Here is a 15,132-nt window from a genome sequence, read left to right on the forward strand (position 1 = left end):
TGGATACGGATCGAGATGAAGATGGGGATACACTCATTGGTTATCAAATATTTGAATTGACATAAACATCACATACTTCAAAATTGAAGATATGAAGAATGTGCTCTCCGAAGGATGGGGCTAGTGTAGCAACCTTGATCCAAAACATAATGACCTCGTGAAAATGTGCCGATCTCTTCGTGTAACAGCTAGGAGTTGACAGATGCCATCCTGGCCTGCAACCAACATACAGTCGTGGCCAAAAGTTTTGAGAATGACACAAATATACATTTTCACAAAGTCTGCTGCCTCAGTTTGTATGATGGCAATTTGCATATACTCCAGAATGTTATGAAGAGTGATCAGATGAATTGCAATGAATTGCAAAGTCCCTCTTTGCCATGCAAATGAACTGAGCTAATTTTCATGGCAAAGCTTCAAAAGGAGGGTGGTGCTTGGAATCATTGTTCTTCCTCTGTCAACCATGGTTACCTGCAAGGAAACACGTGCTGTCATCATTGCTTTGCACAAAAAGAGCTTCACAGGCAAGGATATTGCTCCCGGTAAGATTGCACCTAAATCAACCATTTGATCATCACTAACTTCAAGGAGAGCGGTTCAATTGTTGTGAAGAAGGCTTCAGGACACCCAAGAAAGTCCAGCAACCACCAGGACCGTCTCCTAAAGTTGATTCAGCTGCGGGATCAGGGCACCACCAGTACAGAGCTTGCTCAGGAATGGCAGCAGGCATGTGTGAGTGCATCTGCACGCACAGTGAGGCGAAAACTTTTGGAGGATGGCCTGGTGTCAAGAAGGGCAGCAAAGAAGCCACTTCTCTCCAGGAAAAACATCAGGGACAGACTGATATTCTGTAAAAGGTACAGGGATTGGATGCTGAGGACTGGGGTAAAGTCAATTTCTCTGATTGTTTGGGGCATCCGGAAAAAAGCTTGTATGGAGAAGACCAAGGTGAGCGCTACCATCAGTCCTGTGTCAGACCTTAATCCCATTGAGAATTTCTGGTCAATCCTCAAGAGGCGGGTGGACAAACAAAACCCACAAATTCTGACAAACTCCAAGCATTGATTATGCAAGTGTAGCCGATGTGAAATGGCTAGCTAGTTAGCGGTGGTGCGCACTAGTGGCATTTCAATCGGTGACGTCACTTGCTCTGAGACCTTGAAGTAGTGGTTCCCCTTGCTCTGCAAGGGCCGCGGCTTTTGTGGAGCGATGGGTAACGATGCTTCGAGGGTGACTTGACGTGTGCAGAACCGTCCCTGGTTCGCGCCCAGGTCGGGGCGAGGGGACGGACGTAAAGTCTACACTGTTACACAAGAATGGGCTGCCATCAGTCAGGATGTGGCCCAGAAGTTAATTGACAGCATGTCAGGGCGGATTGCAGAGCTCTTGAAAAAGGGTCAACACTGCAAATATTGACTCTTTGCATCAACTTCATGTAATTGTCCATAAAAGCCTTTGACACTTATGAAATGCATGTAATTATACTTCAGTATTCCGTAGTAACATCTGACAAAAATATCTAAAGACACTGAAGCAGCAAACTTTTGGCCACGACTGTACGCTGTTGGTTTGAGCCTGCTACTTACTGCCAGCAAAGCTTAGGTGTGTGTGTGTACGGGTTGGTCGCGCTTGTTTGCCTATAATAAAACTACCGTCTGTGAGTGTCAATGAAGGAGAACGAAACGTCTCCGGAATAAAGTTGGGGTTGTGTGGTGCTTAATTGGTATTTGCTGTTCTTCGTACCAGATAATTCACACTTTGAGAAGTCATTTAAATGTTATATTTTGGGAGACATTCGTTTTTCTACATGATTTTCACTCCCTTTAACACAGAACAAAAATATAAACGCAACATGCAATAATTTAAAATAATTTTAGTTACAGTTCATATAAGGAAATAAGTCAATTGAAATAAAATCATTAGGCCCTAATCTATGGATTTCACATAACTGGAATATGCATCGGTTGGTCACAGATACCTAAAGAAAAGGCCTGGATCTGAATCCTTTGCATAGAGTTGATCAGGCTGTTGATTTTGGCCTGTGGAATGTTGTCCCACTCCTCTTCGATGGCTGTGCAAAGTTTCTGGATATTGGTGGGAACTGGAACATGTTGTACACGTTGATCCAGAGCATCCCAAACATGCTCAATGGATGACATGTTTGGTGAGTATGCAGGCAGACCAAGGAAGAACAGGGACATTTTCAGCTTGATGTGATGACTGCGGATGAATGGCACGACATTGAGCCTCAGGATCTCGTCACGGTACCTCTGTGCATTCAAGTTGCCATTGATTAAATGCAATTGTTTTCACTGTCTGTAGCTTATGCCTGCCAATACCATAACCCCACCACCAAGGGGCACTGTTCACAACGTTGACATCAGTAATCCGCTCACCCACACGACGCCACACACTCTGTCTGCCATCTGCCAGGTACAGTTGAAACCGGGATTCATCCATGAAGAGCACACTTCTCCAGCATGCCAGTGGCCGTCGAAGGTGAGTATTCGCCCACTGAAGTTGGTTACGGTGCCGAACTGCAGGACTACGAGCACGCAGAAGAGCTTCCCTGAGACTGTTTCTGACAGTTTGTGCAGAAATTCTTTGGTTGTGCAAACCCACTTTGATCAGCTGTCCAGGTGGCTGGTCGCAGACCATTCAGCAGGTGAAGAAGCCAGATGTGAAGGTCCTGGGTTGGCGTGGTTTCACGTGGTCTGCGGTTGTGAGGCCGGTTGGACATACTGATTCTCTAAAACCACTATGGAGCCGGCTTATGGTAGAGTAATTAACATTAAAACCTCTGGCAACAGCTCTGGTTGACATTCCTGCAGTCAGCATGCCAATTGCATGCTACCTCAACTTGAGTCATCTGTGGCATTGTGTTGTGTGACAATACTGCACATTTATTGCCCCCAGCATAAATTGCACCTGTGTAATGCTCATGCTTTTTAATCAGCTTCTTGATATGCCACACCTGTGAAGTGGATGGATTATCTTGGCAAAGTAGAAATGCTCACTAACAAGGATATAAATCAATGTATGCACAATTTGAGATTAATACTTTTTTGGAACATTTCTGTGATCTTTTATTTCAGTTTCAAAATGTGCAAATTATTTTTTTTTTAAATCATAATTGAATATTGTATGTGTATGTATATTACTGGAAATATTGATCACATTCCTTGTGTATGATCATATATTTTGATACATTGAATGTTAATATTGTGCACCTATGTTATACATTGTACCTCCTGTTTTAGCAAGCAATGTCACTGAGTACTAGCCCTATATATAGGACCTTCCACCCCACCTGGGATATGGATGCCTGATGAAGATTTAAGGGGAAACGTTGTAAATAAATATCAACTGGGAGCATGAGCAGCAGTGTGCGGCCTTTTCCTATCTGTTTTTCATCAGCTCATGAAAAATGGGACCAACGCTTTACATGTTGCGTTTCTATTTTTGTTTAGTATATAATCGAAAAAGGTTGATTATTCTCAATGATCGTCAATGCCCTAGGGAAATAACATATTATTAACATTATTGGGACAATGCATCCAACTGAACATTTTTCACGAAACGAAATGAGTAAAGTTTATTTTCAGTTAGTATGTAAAAGAGACAGAATATGTCCAACCTACTTCCAGAGTTTGAAAACACTGTGCTCCGTCTGTAAAGATTAGCATTTTGCCTTCGTATATCACATGCGCCGGAAACGCATGTTTGTTTCTTCCGGGAATCAACCTGCGCTCGGAAAATAACACGTGCGTAAATTTAATCTGTGAACTGGAATCAAGGATCGAATAAATACATTATACTTTAACTATTACAAAGGTGAGTTATGGAGAGTTGTCGTGATTGTTTGTGCCATACACAAGTGAATGAACAGGTCATGGTGACGGATTTGCACTGCGTATGTGACACAATTCCAGCTAACTAATGTTAGCTAACTAGCATTCTTTGCGGCTCATAGCAACCTCATGAGATGAACGTTGGTTTGTCTCTAGAATGCAACTCGTCTGTTTTTAACTGGAGTCAATGTGTCGTTACCTAACGTTAGCTAATTACCGGCACATCACCATACTTGAATATTGGGGGGGATACCATTGATGGATAACGGTAGCGTGCGTGGAAATGTGTACTAACAATTAGCAGTTAAACTAAATAGCAGTCAACTAAATAGCTAGATAACTACCAAACATTCGTATGACAATAATGCCGACTTGGCATATGAAAAGGACGTTCGACCTATTATAATAATTAACGTTACATAACACCGTGATGTTAGAGACGATTTCACATTGCTTTTTATTTCTCCACATCAGAGTGCTGGTCAGGTAAGAGGTTATATGTTTTCAGGAACATTTTCAATAAACACTTCAGGTTTAGCTGATTTGTCGTTAATTATAATTTTGTTATTTGCAACATTCTTGGAACAGATTCTGAGCAACATGTTTCAGAGCTGCCATCAGTGCATAGATAGTGACTACCTTCATTCCATTCTGATCCTATGCCTTAGTGTGTAAATCCAACATGATCATGAGCTATATCTTCTCTCCAGACTACCTGTGTAGGTGTCAGTCATGGGCAGGAAGTTGGATCCCACCACTTATGTGAAGAAGGGGCCGGGGCGGAAGTCCAGGAAGCAGAAAGGAGCAGAGACTGAGCTAGCCAAGTTCTTAACGGATGGTGAGAGGGATGCTATTATAACATACAGCTTCTAAAGAGCTGAAGTCATGCTCAGTATAACTTCACTTCACAAGCAAAGATGCATGACTGGGATGCTCACTAAATAACTGCTTGTCATTTGCAGAGGATACTGCACCAAAACGACTGTCAAGCAGGTCCAGGAAAAGGTCAGTTTGTAATCTTTTGGATGTTATGTTGTCAATCCCTCTTTTAAATCACTGTAATGTGTCACACACTTTTGCTGAAGATGATGATGTTTTGTAGAGCTGGGAAGCGAGCTCAAGTGACCAAAAAGCCCAAGGAAAGCATTGAGAAGGAGGAGCCAAAAAAAGGTAAGTTACTGTTAATTTGTAAACAGTCCATGTTTATTTTATTTTACCAGGCAAGTTAAGTTAAGAACAAATTCTTATTTTCAATGACGGCCTAGGAACAGTGGGTTAAACTGCCTGTTCAGGGGCAGAACGACAGATTTGTAACTATATATTTGTGTATTGACTTTAAGAAAGGCATTGATGTTTATGGTTCGGTACATTTGTGCAACGATTGTGCTTTTTTTCACGAATGAGCTTTTGTTAAATCATCACCCGTTTGGTAAGTAGGCTGTGATTCGATGGTAAATTAACAGGCACCGCCTTGATTATATTTTTTATTTTTATTTTACCTTTATTTAACCAGGCAAGTCAGTTAAGAACAAATTCTTATTTTCAATGACGGCCTAGGAACAGTGGGTTAACTCCCTGTTCAGGGGCAGAATGACAGATTTGTACCTTGTCAGCTCGGGGATTTTAACTTGCAACCTTTCGGTTACTAATCCAACGCTCTAACCACTAGGCTACCCTGCCGGATCCAGAGTCAGACAGACCCATCCATTCACTGTGTTCTCAATACAATATCCATGAATGTCTATGACGATTTAATGGGTTTGTTTCCCCCTGCTCTCAAGGATTCACAGATGAAAATAGTGAATGGCTGAAGCCAGCAAAGAGGAAGCGTGAGGTCGGCCAATCAGATAATGAGGACGACAGTGACAGCCAATGGGAGCAGGAAGAGGACGAGGGACAAGAGGGAGGGGAGAACAATAAAGGGAAAAAACTGCTAATTGAAGGAGATGGTGACGATGATGACCTGGTTGATGACTACGGTGCATTGGAGGACAGCAGTGAAGGAGAGGGAGAAGTAGACGGTGATGGAGAGGAGGTATGTGAAATTATTCACTGAATTTATGTGTCCAGGACATGTTCTAAATAGCAAAACAATGTTCGTCCTTCAAAGTTCTTACTGTTCTTTAGCAAGGTGCTGAATCTTTGTCTGTTGAATCATCTGTTCCGTACTCCTCTTTTCATCCCTCGTTCAGCTGCTCCCCATCGAGCGAGCTGCCAGGAAGCAGAAGAAGCTGCAGGAAGCCATGGGCCAGGAGAGTGATGACGACGACGATGATGATGATAAGGGGAAGAGTGGAGATGAAGACATGGATGAAAATGACACTGTACAGGCTAATTTAGATGAGATGGACAAATTCATTCTACCTGGAGCAGAGGAAATAGCAAAAGAGGGTGAGTTTAGAGCTTTGTACCTTTAAATTTTATTTTATTTAAATAGATTTAACAGTTCTGCTTTTTGTTATGCCTGTTTACACATTGCTGCATGTTCTTTATCAGTGCCTGTGGACTCTTATCTGTACTGAGTTTCTTTCTCTCTCCTGTGATTGCAGGTGTTTTGCTTGTAGACCTGCAGACCATCCACCAGAGAATAAAGGACAACGTGGATGTTCTCTCTCACTTTGCAACCAAGAGAGAGGAGGGGAAAGAGAGAACAGAGTACCTCTCTCTCCTCAAAAAGGATCTTTCCACTTACTACAGCTACAACAATTTCCTCATAGACAAACTGCTGGATATCTTCCCAGTGTCAGAGGTATGTGTCATTGCTTTGTTCTCCCAAATGTCATAGAAACACAAAATGAACAGGAATCTTTGGAAGGTTATGTTTTGTTGTAATGGTTTTGTCATCATGCTAAGCTAAGGCTTCCCTCTTTTTATGTGCTTTTTAGCTGATTGATTTCCTGGAGGCCAATGAAATTCAGCGACCTGTCACCATTCGGACCAATACACTGAAGACAAGGAGGAGGGACTTGGCTCAGGTAAAAAATCTCTTTCAACTTGGATCAAATAAAGGTGCCCCAAATCCACCCCTACCCCCTAGGCATTTGTGTTTCTCTGAAGGGATTAAGACTAAGGGTCCATTTGGAATTGACCAAAGGATAATTGGATGCTATTAGTAATGCCTGTTCCTCTGCCAGACTGAATGAGTGACATGTATGTTTGTCCCAGGCCCTGATCAACAGAGGGGTGAATCTGGATCCTCTGGGGAAGTGGTCTAAAGTGGGCCTGGTCATCTTTGACTCCTCGGTACCCATCGGTCAGTACCAGCACAGTGGAACCTTTTTATATTGTTATGAAAGATTAGAATGTTAATTCTCTATTTACTACTGTTATCCTGCTCTCTGTGTGTTATGAGTAAGTATACATTGATGAATTGATGCGTGTATACCCTAGCTGTGTTTTCTTGTTCCCAGGTGCGACCCCAGAGTACCTAGCTGGTCACTACATGCTGCAGGGAGCCTCCAGCTTCCTGCCTGTCATGGCTCTCTCTCCCCAGGAGGGGGAGACTGTGCTCGACATGAGCTCAGCTCCCGGGGGGAAGACCACCTATATGGGTGAGGATGTTAAAAATGAGAGTTGAATGACAATGATCACAATACTGTTAACTGCTGTTGGTCTCTACAATTAGCCTAACAATCAAGGGCAGCCTTTCTTGGGTTGCGACATGGGAGTTAGAATAGAAGAAAACATATTTTTGACATTTGGTTGTGCAGCAGCTGTTTTTCTCTTGCTATGTCAGTCAATAACCACGTTTCCATCCAGTTTGTATGCGAGTAAAGTCATAATGTATAAAATTAGATAAATAAATTACTGTAATTGCTGTCATAATTTGTTCGGTCGACATGGTGGGATCTTTTTGTGTCTGTAAAATTAATTATACGAGAAATGGCGACGGAAACGTGATTCGGGAAACCATGCAATTTATTAGGCTACAGATGAAAAAAAGTGGAGAAAGTGCACGGTGATGAGCTTGATGCTCCTCTCCAATAAATATCAAGGATCTTGTTCTGGTGACATGATGATCGATGCATGACTGCTGTTTGACGAATACAAATATTCTCGCTTTCATCCATAAAAAAACTCATGTAGACTAGCCTACCCGGACTGCATCTGAGAGCGCACGTACCAAGACCAGAGTAGGCACATCTGCTGTGAAACTAATTGTCGGTAGAGTTGAAAAGATGATGGAAACTTTAGATATTTATTTGGTATGTGAAAAAGTACATTTTGTGTGCACTTCGTCATCACGCAAGTCGGTTTGGTGGAAAACGTGCATATTTAGATTTTAGAATATTTGCATGAAAATCTGTTAACAATTGGATGGAAACCTAGCTACTCACAATTACGTAATTAGCCATGTCAGCAAACACTTTTTAGATTGATAAGATAGTCTAGCCAGTTATCTAATCATGGCTGAATACTGACCAGGCACACAGGGCACGTGCCCAAGGGCCCCCCCACTGATTTTGTTAGTCACTCTTACTCAGATATCATATTAAAATGGCATAAGTCATGGCAAAGTGTGTAGAATTGTAGGAAATTAACTTTAAGACTAAAATGTTTTTCATGCGAGGTGAGGTAGCCCCCCAACCATATTTCGCTTAGGGCCCCCAAAGGGGGGCATATGTTCATGAGGTTCGGTCCCTGGAAAACACTGAATTTCTAATTTGGGCCCATCCTGAAAAAGATGATGAACCCCTGATCTAGAGGCTTGACAGGCAAGACTTGTATTTGATTACTTATTTATTGTGTATATGTGTGTGTCCCACAGCCCAGTTGATGAGGAACACAGGAGTGATTGTGGCCAATGATGCCAGTGCTGACAGACTGAAGAGTGTGGTGGGCAACATCCACCGTCTGGGAGTCACCAACTCAATGATCTGTAACTACGACGGAAGGCAGTTCCCTAAGGTAATGAGAGGGGCTCTTGCTCTACTTGCAGTTTATACATGTACTGTATGACACAATATAAGTATGTATGTTACACCCATTGATGGTATGTTAACCTGTTGGTTACTATATTTGCAGGTCATGGGGGGGTTTGACAGAGTGCTGCTTGATGCTCCCTGCTCAGGCACAGGAGTAATCTCCAAAGACCCTGCTGTGAAGACCAGTAAAGTGAGAAAAAAACCTATTATACACTACACAGGCCTTTAGATTTACAGTATGCACTGGCCTTTAATGACAACTTCCTGTTCATGTCTTCCTAATCCTACGTCCTGTCTCTCAGGACGAGTCTGACATCCAGCGGTTGGCCCACCTGCAGAAGGAGCTCATCCTGGCGGCCATCGACTCGGTCAACGCTGAGTCTCCCTCTGGAGGCTATCTGGTGTACTGCACATGCTCTATCATGGTGGGAACACAGTGTCACACTGATGACAAATAAACACATTCTACGTTGTGAGGCTTTACTTAAAGTGAAGCTGATTCACTTTAAAGTGAAATGATTTATTGTATTGTAGCCTTTTTTTTGGTGTATGTACAAAATGTCTTGTGATAGTTAAATGAATTTGGAGTAGAATAGTTACCTCATTGACTTCATCACCAGGTGGAGGAGAACGAGTGGGTAGTGGACTACGCTCTCAAGAAAAGAAACGTCAAACTTGTCCAGACTGGACTGGACTTTGGCAAAGAAGGCTTCACCAGGTGAAGGGGTTATAAGAACACATTATTCACATTCATCCAGATATTTACCCGTACCACCCTAACCATTTCCACATGCAATATGAACAAATATATTTTCTCCATTTAGATTCAAAGAGAGACGATTCCATCCCTCTCTGAAACTCTCACGCCGGTTCTATCCTCATTCCCACAACATGGACGGTTTCTTTGTGGCCAAGCTGAAAAAGTTCTCCAACACGGTCCCAACCACAGCAGTTGACAAAGGTAAAGTAGATGTCATCTTGGATCTAATAAACCACAATGCTTTTTCCAGTGTCATGGAAACACCACTTGTGTTATAATAAACTAACATCCTGTTATTGTCACTATTCCAGACGGAGAAGAGGAAACCAAGCCATCTGAGGCAGTAGAGGTTACAGCTGATTCCTCTGATGAGGACGGGCCATCTAAAGCAGGGTCTAAGAACAAGTCCAAGAAGCAGAAGCCAGTCCCTGGCAAGCCAGCTGTGTCACAGAAGGCCACAGCCAACGGGAAGCCAGCCAAAAGCATCGGCAAGAAAACAACAAACCCAAGCACCTTGAAAAAGAGTGAGAAAACAACCGGGCCGAAAAAGGCAAAGATCGCTAAGATGGATGGTGGGACTGTGAAAGTGGACGGAGAGCTCAAGAAGTCCAACACAGTCAAAACAGAAGGGGAGACGACCAAAGAATTAAAGGAAGGGAGCAGGTTTGAGAAAAAGGGCGATAAACAGAGGAAATCCCCCATGCAGAGCAAGAAGAGAATGGGGAAGAACAAATTCAATAAGTTGAAGAAGCTGCTGAAAAAAGAAGAGGTTGGACAATGAACATGTATAAGATGTTAAGATGATAAGACTAATTATTTTGCAGTTGTCACTTGTCAGAGAGGTCTAATTGTCATGACCGATAAGTAATTTTCACAAGAGTTAGGATAAATATTGCCTCCCTCCGGACTGAAAATCACTGCAGCAGGCCCTCCATCGAGGGCCCTGAGCCCCTGCCCCCTTTGGAGTAGTAGATGTTGTCCCTAACCACACAGATACTAGATCCGATATTTTTCATGGCCCTCGTGGATGATTGGTTTTAGGTTAGGAATATGGTAATCTGGTCCTAGATCTGTGGTTGAGGGCAAAGTTCTAACTTCAACTCTTGTTAAACATTTTAACATTTCACATTTTATTCCTTCCTTGCAATGTTATCTGTTTGGTTTAATTACATTGTCTTTTGATCAAATTGATATGTATTGTAAAGACTAATCCTTGAGACAATAAAATGTCTCCGTTTGCCATATACCCCCATCTTGTGATTTTTTTATATATTACTGCAGTATTGTTGGCTGTGTATGACATAAAATATGTTATTAGATAGTTTTCATTAACAGTACGTTTAATCAATTACATTGTCAGTGCACAGTGCAAATACAATATCCTTATGCATTATCGATTGATATTAAAATACCGGTACAGATTTGATTTCGGATCAAACCAAATAACTCGTCCACGCCGGAAGTTGTGTTGTTTACATTTTCCAAGATGGCGGCGGGAATGTATTTGGAACACTATTTGGACAGTGAGTTAATTTTCTATTATTCAAAAGATTTAAAGATACAAATCTGCTAATGTTTTCGATAGTTTAACTATCAATTTGAATTTATCTGCATATTTAGTCAATGCATTGCAAGAAGGAATGCTTTATTTGGAGAATTAGGCCGCTAGCTAACTTACCTAGCTAAGCCACCCCAACGGTCGTTTCGCCTGCTAGGCAGTAGCCTAGCTAGCTAGAGTATCATCACAAATTGAAGATACATTTGGTTATACCAATAGTTTGTATTAAAGAATATTAATCAGTTAAAGTTAACGATTGTTGATTTCTCATCACAGGCATAGAGAACCTGCCATTTGAACTGCAGAGGAACTTCAATTTGATGAGGGACTTGGATCAACGTACGGAGGGTGAGAAATAACACTAACTACAACTGTTACCGACCAATTCACTACTCTGCAGAGTATGTGTGAACCATGTTTACAATGCATAATAAAGTAGCAGTCATCCCACTCACACACCCAGAAGTTGAGCATTTGAATTGCCCATGATGAATGTATGCAGATGAAATCTGTCTAGCCTCCATAACAACCAGATTACCAGGAATACAGAACATTCATGTCCACGGTTCTCAACAATTTACCATCCAATGATCTGCTAATCTTTCAACATCGTCAGGTCATATAGACCAAAAACTGCACAACAATTCTGTGAGGCGTCTTTACATAGCAGTACTTTATTGGGATTTCTTAGATCCATTCATACCTGTAAAAGCCCTAGATACACATACTTCATTAAGAAAAAAATGTTATGTGGAAGCAAGTGACACAGACACACACCACATAAGGCTGATATTCTCAGACCAGTGGCATCAATAAAAATTGCTTATCCAAACTTCTCACTCAACCCATCTGTCTTTCTCTCAGATCTAAAGGGGCAGATAGACTCCCTGGCAAAGGATTACACATCCAACGCCAGGACCCTCTCGTCTGAACAGAAGCTTACTATTCTGAGGCAGATCCAGCAGTCGTACAGCAAAAGCAAGGAGTTTGGGGATGACAAAGTGCAACTGGCCATGCAGACTTATGAGATGGTCAGTAGTAGTACTTTGGAGCTCTGTGCTTCCTTTGTATTGGAGCCTGTGTGGGTCAGTCAAATGAATCCTAAAGTGCAGTGGTTGTTCCCTAGGTGGACAAGCACATCCGGAGACTGGACACAGACCTGGCCCGCTTTGAGGCCGACCTGAAGGAGAAGCAGATAGAGAGCACAGACTATGATTCCACCTCCAGTAAGGGAAAGAAAAGTACGTATTTAAAGTGGGTGTGTGTACGTGCAGGTCTATTTCTCTTGAATGTTTGCCTTGTAGCATCTTGGCACACTTCAAAATATCAAATCATTGCGAACAATGGTAAATCTATTGTCATTTTGGAGTCACTTTTATTGTTAATAAGAATGTTTCTAAACACTCTACATTAACGTGGATGCTACCATGATTATGGATAGTCCTGAATGAATCGTGACTTAATGGTGAAAGGGTAGCATGTCTTGGCGGTATATTTGTGTGTAACTTTCTCACTAATCATTATTCACAATTCATTCAGGACTATCCATAATCATGGCATCGACCTTAATGTAGAGTGTTTGGAAACATTATATTCTTATTTACAATAAAAGTGACTCCAAAACGACAATGCATTTACCATTAATTTCTATTAGGCCCAAAATTATCAGAAACACAACCAAAACAAACAGCAAATGCATCCAACAACTTTGTACAGTCACAAGCTTGGTGGAATGGTTGCGTGCTATATAGGAATATGGGACGTTTTACTACTTTAATACACAAAGGTGAATTTGTCCCACTGCTTTTGGTCCCCTAAAATGGGGGTGACTATGTACAAAAAGTGTTGTAATTTCTAAACAATTCACCCGATATGGACGTTTTTTTTTTTTAAGTCACTTTCCCAATACATTTGGAGCTCACTGTATATTTAATGCTATGTTTTGATATTTCAGGTGAGTCCAGGGGGCTGAAAGAGAAGAAGGTGGCTAAAACTCGGTCTAAAGTGAAGAGCTCCGATGAAGATGGCAGTCCGAAGAGTGCACAGAAGAAAGTCAAACTTCTCCAGCCGTACGTTTGTTATTGTGCACTCTTATCACTTCCTTCCTTGAAGACAATCTCCTTCATTGGCCTTAATTGTGTGTGTGTGTACTCATCCACCACTCTCTCATTGTCAGGGGGGAGTTCACTGCTCCAGCTGCTAACTTTGGGAACGTGCATCCCTCTGATGTGCTGGACATGCCAGTGGACCCCAATGAGCCCACCTACTGCCTGTGTCACCAGGTGTCCTATGGAGAGATGATTGGCTGTGACAACACAGATGTGAGTTTCCCCAGAAACTTCCCCTGAGTTTCCCCCAGTGTGTGCACTGACCTGACATATATTGTTGTGTTGATCCTGGTTCTTGAAAGCTACAGTGTGTACAGACTTCACCAAACCCCTGTGTTGATCCTGGGTCTTGAAAGCTACAGTGTGTACAGACTTCACCAAACCCCTGTGTTGATCCTGGGTCTTGAAAGCTACAGTGTGTACAGACTTCATCAAACCCCTGTGTTGATTGTTTTTGCAGTGTTCCATTGAGTGGTTCCACTTTGCCTGCGTGGGCCTGACGACGAAACCAAGAGGGAAATGGTGAGGGAATCAGCCAACCGACACAGACTAACTGTACATACTACACTCACTGGCCAGTTTTTTATTAGATACACACATCTAGTACAGGGTCAGTCCCCCCCTTTGGCTTCAGAACAGCCTGAATTCTCTGGTGGCATGGATTCTACAAGTCAGCAATATTCCACAGGGATGTTTGTCCATGCTGACGCGATGGCATCACGCAGTTGCTGCAGATTGGACAGCGGTACGCAGTTGACACCGGGCTGAATGGGTCCATGGACTTACTCTGCTTATAATAAATCCTGACTCTGCCAACAGCATGACGCAACAGGAAACGGGATTTGTTGGACCAGGCGATGTTTTTCCACTCTTCAATCGTCTAGTGTTGGTGATTGCGTGCCCACTGAAGCCGCTCTTCTTGTTTTTAGCTGATAGGAGTGGAACCTAGTGTGGTCGTCTGCTATAATAGCCCATTCGTGACAAGGATCGATAAGTTGTGCATTCCTAGATGCCGTTCTGCACAGCACTGTTGCACTGCGCCGTTATTTGTCTGTTTGCGGGCCCGCCTGTCAGCTTGTACGACTCTTGCCCTTCTCCTCCGACCTCTCATCAACGCTCAGTTTTTGCTCACGGGACTGCTGCTGCCTGGAGGTGTTTTGTTTGTCACGCCGTTCTCGGTAAACTGTAGACACTGTCATGCGTGAAAAGCTCAGGAGGGCAGCCGTTTCTGAGATATTGGATCCGGCGCGCCTAGCAATGACAATCATACCACACTGAAAATCGCTTAGGTCACTCGTTTTGCCAATTTTAACGTTCAATCGAACAGTAACTGAATGCCTGTCTGCCTGTTTTATATAGCAAGCCACGGCCATGTGACTCACTGTCTGTAGGAGCGATCCATTTTTATGAACAGGGTGGTGTACCTAATAAACTGGCCGGTGAGTATGTATCTTTCACAAAGCTGAAATAGTGATGGGATTTTAAGGTTTACAACTGAATATTTCCTTTTTTTCTAACTGCAGGTATTGTCCACGCTGCTCTCAAGACAGAAAGAGAAAGTAAGCCCCTAAGGTAGAGGGGCCAACCGATTGTCGAGTCAGGATACTACGTTAGTAGTGAAGAGAAAGTAACATGACATTTTCTGTCCCCAGGATCGTATTACATTGTTTATCGGTCTTCTAGCATAGAGCAATTGGTGCTTTCTTTTTTTGTTTACTTGATTTAATGTAGTGTGAAGGAGATATGTGGTTACAGATGTATTTAAATATGTTTCAGAGGTTATGAGAGTTGATAGTTATTGAGAGTTACTTTGTGTTTTTTTTTGTTTTCTTTGTTTCTATTTTTTTGTAACTGAACAATAAACACTAAAATGTGACAGTTAGTGTCCATAATATTGTAGTGTGTGTTTGACTACATGTGATTGACTTGC

At 42.3% G+C, this 15,132-nt stretch overlaps 2 protein-coding genes across 3 annotated transcripts; both read left to right on the forward strand.

Moving 5' to 3' along the window:
- The first annotated feature begins 3,715 nt into the window (after positions 1–3,715).
- On the forward strand, positions 3,716–10,782 carry LOC115123419 (probable 28S rRNA (cytosine(4447)-C(5))-methyltransferase). Its single transcript, XM_029652759.2, has 16 exons — positions 3,716–3,834; positions 4,562–4,689; positions 4,814–4,856; positions 4,954–5,021; positions 5,633–5,886; positions 6,044–6,242; positions 6,401–6,600; positions 6,737–6,826; positions 7,017–7,104; positions 7,262–7,402; positions 8,620–8,759; positions 8,877–8,966; positions 9,079–9,201; positions 9,397–9,494; positions 9,601–9,737; positions 9,848–10,782. Exons 2-16 carry the CDS (start codon positions 4,584–4,586, stop codon positions 10,315–10,317), a joined length of 2,247 nt encoding a protein of 748 aa, XP_029508619.2. The 5' UTR covers positions 3,716–3,834; positions 4,562–4,583; the 3' UTR covers positions 10,318–10,782.
- Positions 10,783–10,972: 190 nt separating this feature from the next.
- LOC115123420 (inhibitor of growth protein 4-like) lies at positions 10,973–15,094 on the forward strand. Of its 2 annotated transcripts, XM_065027868.1 has the most exons (9): positions 10,973–11,059; positions 11,371–11,442; positions 11,959–12,125; positions 12,221–12,335; positions 13,049–13,163; positions 13,271–13,415; positions 13,663–13,724; positions 14,562–14,641; positions 14,726–15,094. In XM_065027868.1, exons 1-9 carry the CDS (start codon positions 11,023–11,025, stop codon positions 14,776–14,778), a joined length of 846 nt encoding a protein of 281 aa, XP_064883940.1. In that variant the 5' UTR covers positions 10,973–11,022; the 3' UTR covers positions 14,779–15,094. The 2 variants fall into 2 exon arrangements, with proteins under 2 accessions (XP_064883940.1, XP_029508621.1); XM_029652761.2 differs by lacking the exon at positions 14,562–14,641.
- Positions 15,095–15,132: the final 38 nt, after the last annotated feature.

Source organism: Oncorhynchus nerka, linkage group LG14, assembly GCF_034236695.1.
Source record: "Oncorhynchus nerka isolate Pitt River linkage group LG14, Oner_Uvic_2.0, whole genome shotgun sequence".
Lineage (NCBI taxonomy): Eukaryota > Metazoa > Chordata > Actinopteri > Salmoniformes > Salmonidae > Oncorhynchus > Oncorhynchus nerka.

Bases quoted from the DNA above. Each gene is read 5' to 3' on its own strand.
- LOC115123420 (XM_065027868.1), top strand. From the start codon at position 11,023: ATGGCGGCGGGAATGTATTTGGAACACTATTTGGACA. The intron at 12,126-12,220 runs GTCAGTAGTAGT...GTTGTTCCCTAG, and splicing joins CCATGCAGACTTATGAGATG to GTGGACAAGCACATCCGGAG. The intron at 13,416-13,662 runs GTGAGTTTCCCC...TTGTTTTTGCAG, and splicing joins TTGGCTGTGACAACACAGAT to TGTTCCATTGAGTGGTTCCA.
- LOC115123419 (XM_029652759.2), top strand. From the start codon at position 4,584: ATGGGCAGGAAGTTGGATCCCACCACTTATGTGAAGAAGGGGCCGGGG. The intron at 6,827-7,016 runs GTAAAAAATCTC...TGTTTGTCCCAG, and splicing joins GGAGGAGGGACTTGGCTCAG to GCCCTGATCAACAGAGGGGT. The intron at 9,202-9,396 runs GTGGGAACACAG...CTTCATCACCAG, and splicing joins ACTGCACATGCTCTATCATG to GTGGAGGAGAACGAGTGGGT.